General features: G+C 44.4%; 1 protein-coding gene across 1 annotated transcript in view; it reads right to left on the bottom strand.

Annotated features, from left to right (window-relative positions):
- FBXO10 (F-box protein 10) overlaps nucleotides 1–14,807 on the bottom strand; it is a 57,165-nt gene that overhangs the window by 32,400 nt on the left and 9,958 nt on the right. Inside the window, exons 3-6 of the mRNA XM_066604452.1 lie at nucleotides 13,518–14,108; nucleotides 6,384–7,238; nucleotides 4,302–4,451; nucleotides 2,278–2,414 (exon numbers count right to left, since the gene is read on the bottom strand). Of these exons, the coding sequence (XP_066460549.1) occupies nucleotides 2,278–2,414; nucleotides 4,302–4,451; nucleotides 6,384–7,238; nucleotides 13,518–14,102 (1,727 nt within the window). The 5' untranslated portion in view covers nucleotides 14,103–14,108. The remainder of the gene's footprint in view (nucleotides 1–2,277; nucleotides 2,415–4,301; nucleotides 4,452–6,383; nucleotides 7,239–13,517; nucleotides 14,109–14,807) is intronic.

The following is a 14,807-nucleotide window of genomic DNA, read 5'->3' as shown; positions in this document are numbered from 1 at the left end:
GCCATGTTAGCCAGTAGAGCAAAGTGTGAATGTTCTCCAAAGACAGATCTAAAGACGTATTCATATAAAAACATATCCCCATGCCCTCCCATGTGCTCAGGTGTATATGCTTTTATATAAATACGTCTAAGATCTGTTTCATTAGGCCTGAGGAAGAGCCCTGAGTAGGTGTGAAAGCTCGCTGTAACATCATGTATTTTTGTTGGCCAGTAAAAGGTCTCACATCTACAAGATGACTTGGTTTCTCTCACTGAGGACAGTCCCCCTGTACTAGGTTTGGGGCATACTTCTGGATAGCTGGTGTTTATCTCTTGCATTCTTAACATTCCATGTTCCGGTCTCTATCAAAATAGGAGAAAGCAAGTTCTTAACGTCAATTGTAAGGTGAGCCTTAAAAAATATGAGAAACTCAAACTACTTATTACACAAGTGCAAATCAAAGCTTGTGCGATAATGTGCTCAACGGGGAAGATGTGCTTACGCCAATACAAACGGCTGCAAAGCGCAGATCTAGAAGCTGCCAACACGGCGATAAGAAAACGCCTGAAATGAAACCAACAGAGAGGTGGCTGAGCGTCTGTACAGCTCTCCCCGTTGAGCTCTAAGACTAGATTCACATGGGAGTCTGTGCACTTACACCATATATTTACGTGCGCCTCTGCGTTTTTTTCACTCTACTTTTTGTGTGCGCAAATCGTGTGCATTTGCACAGGCAAAAAAAACCATAACATATATGTCACAAATGTGTAAGACTTAAGGGGGTTTCCAGGAAGAGAACCCCTGATGATCTGTCATCAATAGTTGATTGGTCGGGGTCCCAAGCGATGGACCCCACTACTCAGCTGAAGGGGGGCATGCTGTCAGTGCCACAAATACACAGAGGTCAGAGCTGCAGTTACAAGTGCCGGCCACTACAAGGAGGTCGGCGCAGAGACTTCCACTGCTTCAGCTCCGGCCTCTGTGTACTGGCGGCGCTGACAGCATGCGCCCGCAAAAACAGGATGTAACGATGTGATGTCACACTAGGAGTCGGCCATGACATCGCGCTTGTACAAGTGTAATTTCATTGCATATTACGCGAGCATAATACACAGTGAATGGAGTCAGTAAAAGTACATTGATTCTCATTGATCCGTTCACACCTGCGTAGATTTCTTGCGTAAATTATGCGCATAAAAAACGCAGCACCTTCTATTTTAACTTCATTTCACACATGTACGGCCCTATTATTTTCTATGGGTGTGTTCGGAACACATTGTATACGCAACTACATTGTGTCTGTACGACGATTTTTTACGCATTGTTGCAAGGAGACCTCAGAAGAAAGTAAAAAAAAAGAAGAAGAAACCGTGAAGCCGCTGCATGACAGCGAGTGCAAAATACGCCGGCAGAAACGTGACAATACACAGGGATACGCAGTTCCCCGAGCCGGTAAAACACTACGGTTTTACGCAATGTTTTACACTACGGTCGTGCGAGCCGGTACTTATATACAAAGAGCCATTAACTAACACACACCCCCAGACGTCCCCCTCAGAGTACATTATAGAGACCTGGCGCACCCCCTTCTGTATAATAAAACCCATTCACAGCTCCCCTCCCATTAACTCCTTAACAACACAACCTAGCTTGGCCCTTAAGGACACAACGATTTATTGGAACGTTCAACAAAAGCTACTTTTCAAAAGCCATAATTTTTTTTATTTTCCATAGAAATAGCTGCAGGAGGGCTTGTTTATTGGTATCATCTTGGGGCATATACAAAAGTACTGTTTAATTTATACGTGGCTTCTTTTTTTTTTTTAAGGCCATTATCAATTCCACAATGTTCACTACGCGGTATAAATGACAACTTTTTTTGTCAACAGTATCAAAATTATTTTTTCTTAGTTTTTCAACAATAAAAAGCCTTTTTTTTTTTTTGCCTCGCTGCATTTCAAAAGATCCGTATCTTATTTTTTCCTAGATAGATAGTTTTTTTTTGCTGTGACAGATCTGCAGTCTCTATGATTACCGTTATGTGCTACATGTGACTGCGTACAAGACGGCATCGCTTCACTAATAATATCATAGAGAAGAGGAGTATAGAAAGGCGTTGGCGCTGGAGATTAGCGTTTCCCTTGTGATTAATATTAAAGTTGAAACACAATAGTTTATTTTTCCCCTTCGGCTTCTTCTGAGCTACTTTGGAGACGTGTTTGTGAAAATAATGTGCTCAGCCTCCTGTAAATGCAGCCAGAGGAGCAGAGAGCCCATAACGAGACCTTGATAACTTACCTCACCACGGGGTTCCCATTGTACAGTATATAAATGCCGGCTTCTTTATTCCCGTAGATCTGGTTGCTGCGGATGCTGCCTTTCCCGTTGCCCAGGACAACAATGCCGGAGCGGAGGCCGCTGTGTATCCGGTTACACTATGTGCAGCGCGGAGGGAGACAAAACACAAAGCATCATGCAGAGAATTCAAGATAATGCATTCCAAGAGGAGCCCGGACACCGCTCCCCGCTGCTCCCCAAATAATAGTGTGTTACCTATAGCGGTGCTCTGCACTATAAGGCTCAGGTCATTATGTGTTCAGTTACATATATACATGTCTGTATGGCCGTCCATCTCCAGAGCATGAAGACATCCGATGAGGGATAAAATTATACACTTACAATTAAAAATGACAATAATAAAAATATTGGCAAAATGCTGTAAAGCACGGCTGTCCTCGTAACTAAAGCATCTACATGTGTCGCTGTCATACATCTTGGGATTATCTAACATAAATAATCTGCTTCTTGTATGCACACAGGAACCAATGAAAGATCTGTCCCTGCCCTACAGCTATGTTCACACCTGCATTAGGGGATTCCGTTTTCATGCTCTGTTTTGTGAACCGAATGGACGTCATTGACTATAATAGAGTCCGTTCGGTTTCTGTCCGGCTATACGGAATTTCACTGGACGAAAAAGTCCGGCACACACACCGCCATTCAATGCTGGAACCTCAAAGGAACCGGTATTAATGTATCTTGACGCCACCGGAAGCTAGGGGTTTGACAGGAGGAATGCCCCTCTCACACCCCTAGTTCCTGATTGGGTCAAGCATAGAAGGTCCTAGCAGCGTGCAAGGTGGCCTGCAGCCTTTCTGTCCCCAGAGTTACATTGCGGTGTCCCGACTCCCCTGCAGCCTCCGTCCCCCTCCTTCCCCAGCACAGTCGCCGCTCCCCTGCAGCCTCCATCCCCCTTCCTTCCACGGCGCTGTCCCCACTGTGCTTAATCGTCAGTCCCCCTACGTTCCAACATTTACATAGCTGTGTCTGCGCTCCCCTTCCTTCACAGCGCTGTCCCTGCAGTTACTATGTGTTGTCGCTCCCCTGCACCCTCCCCGTCCCCTCCCTCCAGCACTCACTGTAAGAGCAGCGCTGTGCTGCCACTGCGGCCACCACTTCCTCGTTGTCCGCCCCCGCTGCAGAGTGCAGAGAGGCCGTTGGTGAAGCCGCTCTTCCTACGCTGCTGGGCAGTGCAGGGAGGTCGCGAGAGAGAAGAATAAAACCGGTGTGCCAAGGGGTAAGCCACTTGAGCACAGGTTACGCCGCTGTCACTTTGTACTGAGTTCCAGGACCTGAGAGGGGGGCGTGTCCGGCCTGTCAAAGAGCCTGTATCTTGTCACCACCCACAGTTCCAGTGGCGACAAGATACACTAATACCAAAGGAACCTCCGTATGTAGATGTGAACATAGCCTTACTTTGTGTGAGGGTCAATTCTCACGGAGTATGGAGGAATTGCCCAATGTATACAAACATACGCTGAACAATGGAATATATCGTGCAAAAAGTTTTTTTTTCTCTTCATTTTTGCCTTTTCTTCCCCCCCTTTAAAAAAAAATAAAAAAATCATAACTTTATTTTTCCGTTGACATATTTGATTGTATTTTTAAATGTTTTCATTTAATGTATCATATAATGTAGTGAAAAACCTAAAAAAGTGGGGTGCAATGGGAAAAAAAATACAATTGCATGGAACTATAACATAGCCTCCACGTACAGACAGCAGATAGGAGTGTGGCTACTTCATTCAGGTGATATGGTCCCGGAGGTTGGACCTCCACCCATCAGGAAGTGATGGCATTACCTATCCTGATTGGATCAACCCATTGCTATGAGTAATGCTACTTGACGTCTAACACACTGCAGCTTTCTACTCTCAGAGAATAGTCAGAACATTTATATATTGTATACAACGTTTAATATATATCTCGCACTCTTGTGCCTTCTACACATATAAGATGCATGTATATGTAGTTTCACATACCAGTATAACAGGATTGGCTCCTTTGCGGATATCTACTCCTGCCTCAGTGTTGGAATGGATGTTGTTGTCAGCTATGAGACCTCCTGCTGCTAAACGTAGAAAGACCCCGGATGCTTTACAGTGGTAAATGTCATTCTTTAGCATAACGATCTGGGAAGTGAAAACCGAAGAGTTTGGTTAGTGCTGATGAAGCCTGAAGGCCGGGGTTACACAGTAACAGCTTCCATGCAGCTTCTATGGGGGTTACGTACAACCTACAACTACTGCAACATTGTAAACCATCCCGAAATATGTGGAATCAATGGCGGTCACAAAACAATTGTGACTCTGGTCACCTGGTAGCCCCGGCTTTAACAATACAGCTAAATTGACTGGCGAAGGCCAGACATTTTAAGGCCATGTTCAGATGGTGGAATCGTGGTGAATTTTCCGTGATGAAAAAAAAACCGCATCAAAATCTAAGACTTTCTGCAACATTTTTTAGCGCTGTTAATGAGCAAAATTCGTGTTTGGAATTCGAACACGAAAACGAGCGTTTCTGCATCAAGAAGTGACATGTCATTTTGTTTGTGTCTGAATTTGGCGCGCAGATTGTACCCATTAACAGGGATAAGTCTGCACACGTATGAACACCAAAAAACGCAGCAAGTAGTAGTAGATTTAGACATGGCTTTTAGAAGCGGAATTTGCCGCCGGAAAATCCACCGTCTGAACGTACCCTACAGAACTGCATGTTGTGGAATGTTTCTTCAAGGAAACTAGCCTGCAGGGCGCGCCTTTACATCCACAGCATCGAGCAAGCTGAATAGGTCAAATTTGCTGTGGATTTCTCCTATTAATTTTAATGAGGAAGTTAAAATCTGCAATAAAAGCCGCAGGCGATGTATTATTGCAGATTTTGTTGTGCACTATCCTGCAGGAAAAAAAAAAACCACAAATGCAGATTTCTAAAGGCCCATTTAGACGGCTTTTGAGCGATAATCGTTGTGTGCAACTGCACTGACATCCTGCAGTTTTCGTTAAGCATGCTGAAAGACAACCATGAGCCTTATCAAGGATTCACAGCGGGATACAGCTGATACTATTGTTTCAGCTGTATCCCGCTCCCTGATGACAGGCTGGGTATGAAGAACAGAGCGGTCTAGCTGCGTTCTCCATACCCCGCACAAAGTACTCGGCTGTATAATAGCCAGGCGCTCCGTGCAGAAAGCAGCTGGATGCAGAAGACAAGCGGGGACATCGCACTTGTCTTCTGCATCCTCTGCTCGGAGCGCCCGACTGTATAACAGCTGGGCGCTCAGAGCGGAGAACAGCTGGATGCAGAAGACAAGCAGGGACACTCCACTTGTCTTCTGCATCCCCTGCTCCAAGCGCTGAGTGTGAATGTGTATGGAGGGGTGAAATTATAACAGATAGCTTCTCAACGGCACAGCTCTTTCATGCTTATGGGTAAGGCCATATGCACACGGGCGGGATGGATTCCGCATGCAGAAGCAGTCTCTGGCAGCAGCGGTGTCCACGTGTTCCTGCTTTCTTTTTCTTCTTTCTGTACTGCGGAAGGTCCACACGGCTCGCTGTCGGACATGGGAAGTAAAAAATTTTTTAAGCTTCCGCTTTTTCAGCGGAATCCTCGGCTCCTCTGTAATGTCAACTGCGGACGGACTGGGGGTCAGACGGCTTCCATTGACTTCAATGGAAGCCATCTGTGTGGAATCCGCAGGATAATGGAGCATGATGCGATTTTTCATCCGTAAGCGGAAACCGCAATTGGTTTCCGCCTATGTGCATTAAGAATCACTTTTGCATTGCACGCTATGGGAGGTATAGCACATCCTACACCTCTACCAGTTAGGAAGTGGATATTGATATAGATGGTGATCTAGATTCATGCAATGTCAGTAGAATAGATGAAGGGGCAGCGGTCATGAGCATTTGGCAACAAATCAGTAGCCATGTAACTTATCAAAAACTTTTTGCCCACTTTTAAAAAGTATTTTAAAAGGACTTTTCATGTATTACGTGTGATAATGCAACATTCACTGTGAAATACTGAACACCTAGTGTTATTTACAGGTGACTTACCTTGCTATTTTGAATGCATCTTACTGCGTAGGTCAGGTCTCTGAATATACAACCTTCCAGCCTCGCTTGTCCTTGCGAGCAAATAAAGACACCACCCTTGCCATCTCTGAAAAGGCACTTCCATACCAGACATCCTTGGATTGAGTTGGCAATAGATTGCAATTCCTTATCCCTTTGTAACTCTTGTTGTAAACTTTTCAAAGCCATGTCACTCTGTAAAGCGAGGAGCCCATTAGTCTGTGGCTTGCAGTGTATGGATTTGGCTAGCATGTGGCTCAGTCCATGAGAATGATATGACAACTTATAGACGGACTGGTCATCGTCTTCGTTCTCACTGACTGTGCTCAGTTCACTGTCACTATAGTCCGTATCCAGAGTCATGGCCTCCCCATCTTTACCCATGTAAAAGTTTCCATTCAGTTCATTCTCCTTGTCATTCGTGGTATCATCCAATATTTGGGATTTGGTTTGAGGGTGTGAGTGGCTTTGGTCTCCATTAAATAGGATCTCACACTTCCTCATATTTGCACCGGGAGACCCGATGGTTGAGTAATCGGTATTCGCAGACAGAGAAGACTCCGAAGTGGTGTACAACAGGGTCCTTGACTTGGCAGAGGCTGACAGATGCTTACAAGCCCAGTTTTTGTCAGATGTGGGCGATCCCTCCACGGTCACAGAGGCATTTTCACTGTTAGTAAATTCACAGTTCTCAAGCACACTGAGAGCCACATTGTGGAAATGTATGCTGGACTGGTTAAAAGTGCAAAATTTAATCTGGCACGTTCCTGGCGCATGGATCTGTAGTTGCCCGTTCTCGAAGTTGCAGTTGTCAAATTGGACGTAACCAATGGACGTCTGGATGAAGAAAAGAAAAAAAGTCTTGATTACACATGGTATAATATTCCGGTACTTCATTTGATGAAATGTTTACCTGGCACTGAACAAGAATTGGGCTTTGCCCGCCCCTATACAAAGATTCTTTGGGTCAGTAAAGACATTAGGGGTTCCCTAATAATGCAAACATTGTTCAGGGGCTTCCCTACTGTATTAAAGTTGGGACCCGCTACCTGAGTCTTCAATCTTATCCTCTACTTTTTCAAATAAGGAAAACTTCAATGTGTTAAGTGTTCAGTTAGACTTTGCTACATCTGTACATCAGGCAACACCTCACTGTGATGACAGCATGGTCCATCCCATTCCTCAACAGGCAGTAACACTAAGCTTCAGCAAAGTTTCACAAACTCACCCAAAGCAAGTTTTCCCACTGCCTACTGCCCCTCCTAAGAAGTCATAGCAGTACTTCTCCCAACTAATCCCCCCTTTAAGTAGTCATAGCAAGGTTTTTCCATGGTCCATCCTCCTTCACAGTAGTCACAGTTAGATTTTGTCACAGTCTTCCCTCCCAGAAGCCACAGCAAACTTTGTCTCAGTACATGCGGATCCTTCAAGCAGTTCCAGCAATGTTTGGTCATGGGGGTTTCATCCCTGGGACCCCAAGAACAATTGCTAAAGTGCCTAGTAACCATTTTCGGAAGAGGAAGCCGAAATTCACACACAACGTCCATTATGAGTTTACTTCCTATTCCCCCAGACCAGTCCTTTATTGTCCAGCCTTAAATGATCCAATATATCATTGTGGTAACTGCAATAGGTTGTATCTAAGAAAGAAAAAGAAAAAAAATTATATATATATTTTTTCTAATTAATTAATTTTTGGGGGGAGGGGTAATTGCAGCCTGGTAGCCAATATAGTGAACTACACCAACTGCAATATCTTGTATGTCAACAGACCATTGAGAAACCGTCAAAGTAGCCAAGACAATGGGGGCAAAATGGGAATGCTTCTGGTCTTTCCTGAAAAGTTTGATAGATTTGACATACGTACAACCTATTGCAGTTACCACGACGATATACTGAATGATCACCGCATTTGGGACACCCGTTCAATAACACGTTGGGCCATCTTTTTGGGCGATCATAGCTTTCAGAGGACATGGAACAGATTCCACCAAGCAGTAAGCATCCTCCATACATGACTCGCCCCATGCCCGCTGCAGCAGCTCCATCAGGTGGTGCACATTTTGTGGATAAATGGGAGCAGATCATACAACGCTTTTTGGCATATCCCAAATATAAGGAGTTGTCGTCATTGGGGGCACCCTTGTTGGTCTTCAGGTATTGAACCCCAATCGACACAAGGTACACTGCATGGTCATTGTGGAAATTTACCTAATCTCCCCACTGTTATACTGCTGGTCCGGTGGTATGTTGTTTATGAGACACCAGATGTGCCACCCAACGCTCGCCACTAAGATCAACCATATATGATCTTCTGTCGGACATCTGTCTGTGGTTCAACCAGTCTTGGTTCAGTCTTACTAGCACCACACCACAGCGCACAAATAATCTCCCCATGGTCAAAGTCAACACAGTTACCCATGACTGCCAAATGTTGCCTTCCGCTGTACAGAGGCGAGGTCAGCACATTATCTGAAAACTGATCACAACGCTGCCATTATGTGGGACTGCGGTACTGTCTACAGTGGGAAAAGCCTTTTATAAGATTACTAGCTGATACATCCGGCTATACACAGAGGTGAGGCAGATTCTCGCCAGTATATACACACAGAGGTGAGGTCGATTCTCCTCAGTATATACACACAGAGGTGAGGTCGATTCTCCTCAGTATATACACACAGAGGTGAGGTCGATTCTCCTCAGTATATACACACAGAGGTGAGGTCGATTCTCCTCAGTATATACACACAGAGGTGAGGTCGATTCTCCTCAGTATATACACACAGAGGTGAGGTCGATTCTCCTCAGTATATACACACAGAGGTGAGGTCGATTCTCCTCAGTATATACACACAGAGGTGAGGTCGATTCTCCTCAGTATATACACACAGAGGTGAGGTCGATTCTCCTCAGTATATACACACAGAGGTGAGGTCGATTCTCCTCAGTATATACACACAGAGGTGAGGTCGATTCTCCTCAGTATATACACACAGAGGTGAGGTCGATTCTCCTCAGTATATACACACAGAGGTGAGGTCGATTCTCCTCAGTATATACACACAGAGGTGAGGTCGATTCTCCTCAGTATATACACACAGAGGTGAGGTCGATTCTCCTCAGTATATACACACAGAGGTGAGGTCGATTCTCCTCAGTATATACACACAGAGGTGAGGTCGATTCTCCTCAGTATATACACACAGGAGGTGAGGTCGATTCTCCTCAGTATATACACACAGGAGGTGAGGTCGATTCTCCTCAGTATATACACACAGACGTGAGGTCGATTCTCCTCAGTATATACACACAGAGGTGAGGTCGATTCTCCTCAGTATATACACACAGAGGTGAAGTCGATTCTCCTCAGTATATACACATAGAGGGGAGGTAGATTCTCCTCAGTATATACACACACAGAGGGGAGGTAGATTCTCCTCAGTATATACACATAGATGGGAGGCAGATTCTCCTCAGTATATACACATAGAAGTGAGGTAGATTCTCCTCAGTATATATACATAGAGGTGAGGTAGATTCTCCTCAGTATATATACATAGAGGTGAGGTAGATTCTCCTCAGTATATACACATAGAGGTGAGGTAGATTCTCCTCAGTATATACACACATAGAGGTGAGGTAGATTCTCCTCAGTATATACACATAGAGGTGAGGTAGATTCTCCTCAGTATATACACATAGAGGTGAGGTAGATTCTCCTCAGTATATACACACACAGAGGGGAGGTAGATTCTCCTCAGTATATACACACACAGAGGGGAGGTAGATTCTCCTCAGTATATACACACACAGAGGGGAGGTAGATTCTCCTCAGTATATACACACACAGAGGGGAGGTAGATTCTCCTCAGTATATACACACACAGAGGGGAGGTAGATTCTCCTCAGTATACACATACAGAGGTGGGGTAGATTCTCCTCAGTATATACACATAGATGGGAGGCAGATTCTCCTCAGTATATACACATAGAGGTGAGGTAGATTCTCCTCAGTATATACACATAGAGGGGAGGTAGATTCTCCTCAGTATACACACATAGAGGGGAGGTAGATTCTCCTCAGTATATACACATAGACGTGAGGTAGATTCTCCTCAGTATATACACATAGACGTGAGGTAGATTCTCCTCAGTATATACACATAGACGTGAGGTAGATTCTCCTCAGTATATACACATAGACGTGAGGTAGATTCTCCTCAGTATATACACATAGACGTGAGGTAGATTCTCCTCAGTATATACACATAGACGTGAGGTAGATTCTCCTCAGTATATACACATAGACGTGAGGTAGATTCTCCTCAGTATATACACATAGACGTGAGGTAGATTCTCCTCAGTATATACACATAGACGTGAGGTAGATTCTCCTCAGTATATACACATAGACGTGAGGTAGATTCTCCTCAGTATATACACATAGACGTGAGGTAGATTCTCCTCAGTATATACACATAGACGTGAGGTAGATTCTCCTCAGTATATACACATAGACGTGAGGTAGATTCTCCTCAGTATATACACATAGACGTGAGGTAGATTCTCCTCAGTATATACACATAGACGTGAGGTAGATTCTCCTCAGTATATACACATAGACGTGAGGTAGATTCTCCTCAGTATATACACATAGACGTGAGGTAGATTCTCCTCAGTATATACACATAGACGTGAGGTAGATTCTCCTCAGTATATACACATAGACGTGAGGTAGATTCTCCTCAGTATATACACATAGACGTGAGGTAGATTCTCCTCAGTATATACACATAGACGTGAGGTAGATTCTCCTCAGTATATACACATAGACGTGAGGTAGATTCTCCTCAGTATATACACATAGACGTGAGGTAGATTCTCCTCAGTATATACACATAGACGTGAGGTAGATTCTCCTCAGTATATACACATAGACGTGAGGTAGATTCTCCTCAGTATATACACATAGACGTGAGGTAGATTCTCCTCAGTATATACACATAGACGTGAGGTAGATTCTCCTCAGTATATACACATAGACGTGAGGTAGATTCTCCTCAGTATATACACATAGACGTGAGGTAGATTCTCCTCAGTATATACACATAGACGTGAGGTAGATTCTCCTCAGTATATACACATAGACGTGAGGTAGATTCTCCTCAGTATATACACATAGACGTGAGGTAGATTCTCCTCAGTATATACACATAGACGTGAGGTAGATTCTCCTCAGTATATACACATAGACGTGAGGTAGATTCTCCTCAGTATATACACATAGACGTGAGGTAGATTCTCCTCAGTATATACACATAGAAGTGAGGTAGATTCTCCTCAGTATATACATATAGAGGTGAGGTAGATTCTCCTCAGTATATACACATAGAGGTGAGGTAGATTCTCCTCAGTATATACACATAGAGGTGAGGTAGATTCTCCTCAGTATATACACATAGAAGTGAGGTAGATTCTCCTCAGTATATACATATAGAGGTGAGATAGATTCTCCTCAGTATATACACATAGAGGTAAGGTAGATTCTCCTCAGTATATACACATAGAGGTGAGGTAGATTCTCCTCAGTATAAACACATAGACGTGAGGTAGATTCTCCTCAGTATATACACACACAGAGGTGAGGTAGATTCTCCTCAGTATATACACACAGAGGTGAGGTAGATTCTCCTCAGTATATACACAAAGAGGTGAGGTAGATTCTCCTCCGTATATACACAAAGGTGAGGTAGATTCTCCTCAGTATATACACATAGAGGGGAGGTAGATTCTCCTCAGTATATACACATAGAGGGGAGGTAGATTCTCCTCAGTATATACACACATAGAGGTGAGGTAGATTCTCCTCAGTATATACACATAGAGGTGAGGTAAATTCTCCTCAGTATATACATATAGAGGTGAGGTAGATTCTCTTCAGTATATACACATAGAGGTGAGGTAGATTCTCCTCAGTATATACACATAGAGGTGAGCTGGGGAGCGTGCGGGCGGCAGGGAAATTGGACTGGAAAGGGTTACGTTCGATTCCTCCCATGTGCACTATTTTTAACTGTTTGTTTTCACCTTGTTTTTACAGGATCTTTCCCTTTCAACTTCCTCCTTACCTTGAGATCAAGCTTTTTTGTAAAAAAACATCCAATTTTTTTACCGCTTAGTCTGAAGCAAAGGACCATTATGGGCAACACAAATAGTGCAGCATATTCAGATGGGCAAGGTTGGCACTGCCTCCACATAACACTACCTTTAAAGGGGTTGTCTCGCGAAAGCAAGTGGGGTTAAACACTTCTGTATGGCCATATTAATGCACTTTGTAATATACATCGTGCATTAAATATGAGCCATACAGAAGTTATTCACTTACCTGCTCCGTTGCTGGCGTCCCCGTTGCCATGGCTCCGTCTAACTTCGGTGTCTTCTTGCTTTTTTAGACGCGCTTGCGCAGATCTATCTTCTCCATTCGGCTCGTCTCGGCATCACCGGCATTTTGGCTCCGCCCCCTTGTACGCGTCATCGCGAAGCTCCGCCCCCGTCACATGTGCCGATTCCAGCCTCTGATTGGCTGGAATCGGCACATGTGACGGGGGCGGAGCTTCGCGATGACGCGTACAAGGGGGCGGAGCCAAAATGCCGGTGATGCCGAGACGAGCCGAATGGAGAAGATAGATCTGCGCAAGCGCGTCTAAAAAAGCAAGAAGACACCGAAGTTAGACGGAGGCATGGCAACGGGGACGCCAGCAACGGAGCAGGTAAGTGAATAACTTCTGTATGGCTCATATTTAATGCACGATGTATATTACAAAGTGCATTAATATGGCCATACAGAAGTGCTTAACCCCACTTGCTTTCGCGAGACAACCCCTTTAAGTGTTAGTATGTGTAAGGAAAACCCCTTTAGGAATCCAGACATGTACAGTGTAAGCAGCAGACTAATGTACTATGAACATCTATTTCATGTCAGACTGGCAGATCTCTTCAGCCTAGATGCACATACTGTTATATACACTATGAAGTATAATAATGGCAGCCATACTGCCTCTGTAGCCGTCATCTGAAATATCATACTACCCACAATGAAAGGAAATTTATTCTCACCTTATACATTACTGGTGTGAACCAAGCAGGCATAAAAACCAAGTTGCATAGTCGAGAGGTCGGGCACTGCTGGTCAATGCAGACAAGTAAAGCCACGTCTCCCAGTTTTCCTTGGCCCATGATCTCTACGGGGACTTTTAGAATAATCTCATTTTGCTCTTCATATACACCCGGTTGCAACAAAATACGGTCGTAGATGTTGGCCGAGGCTAGGGCAGTCCTCAGGTTCTCAAACTCACAGCCATAGCCCACATAGAGAACCCTCCTATCCTTCTTCCTCCTAAACAGGTACAAGCAGTTGGAGGACTCCAGGTCCTGAGCGTTCTTTGTCCAGGTTTTGGAGGCTACATAATGCTGTTTGAAAGCTTCTCTCCATGACCTTGGTTCTACTTCAGGCTTGATGGGCCAGTTGGGATGTCTACATTCGGCACAACCCAAGCACAGTTGTCGCCATCTGGTGTTGTCCAGACTGATTATAAGGTCATACCATGACCTGCAAACCATGCCACATCGTCCGAGGTCACGCAAAGGCAAGTATGCTAAAATCAAACGCCAGAGTTCAAGTGGTAGTCCACCAATCTCCATAATACCCTGTAAAGTATAAATACAATAAAACAAGTTAGAAGGCAAATGTTTTCAATTATTCTTCACAGCCTAAGAATGTAAGATCAGCTTTTAGGCTACATGAAGAATCATACATCTGCAGAACATGGGGCAAAGCATGAAGCCGGCAAGCTGCACTGAATGGCTGGACACTGCATGTAACAAAAAGATGATGATGTAGCTGGGGGGGGGGGGGGGGGGTGACATTAAAGGGATTGTCACGCTTCTAGATGTTCTGCTGCAGGAAGCAGACAGCTCTGTCCATTTTCAGTGACCCAGGTTGATACTGCAGGCTGCGTCCTACTGAAGTGAATTGGACTCAGCCTGCAGTACCAACCTGGGCCACTGTATAATGTATGGAGCCATCTGCTTCCTGCAACAAAATAACTTTAAGTCAGACAAACCTTTTAATGTTGAAGGCATGGCAGTTGTACATTTTGAATTTATGCCTCAAGCCTTTATCGTTGGCAATATGGTCTTTTTTACTTTACACCATTATCTGCTGTCCGTAATATTTTTATATCGAAAAAGCCCTTTTCAAGGGGTACTTAGGGACTTAGTGAACTTTTTCTATCGATGATTAAAGGGACCCCCAGATCGGATCCCCATCAATCAGCTGATTTCTGTTGCCAATGTAGCTATAGTCAACGGAGAAAGGGCTGACCATAGCACAGTGGCCAGGGTGGG

Source organism: Eleutherodactylus coqui, chromosome 5, assembly GCF_035609145.1.
Source record: "Eleutherodactylus coqui strain aEleCoq1 chromosome 5, aEleCoq1.hap1, whole genome shotgun sequence".
Taxonomy (NCBI): domain Eukaryota; kingdom Metazoa; phylum Chordata; class Amphibia; order Anura; family Eleutherodactylidae; genus Eleutherodactylus; species Eleutherodactylus coqui.
Note: the sequence above shows the minus strand (reverse complement) of the source record. Positions and strands in the feature narration are given on the sequence as shown.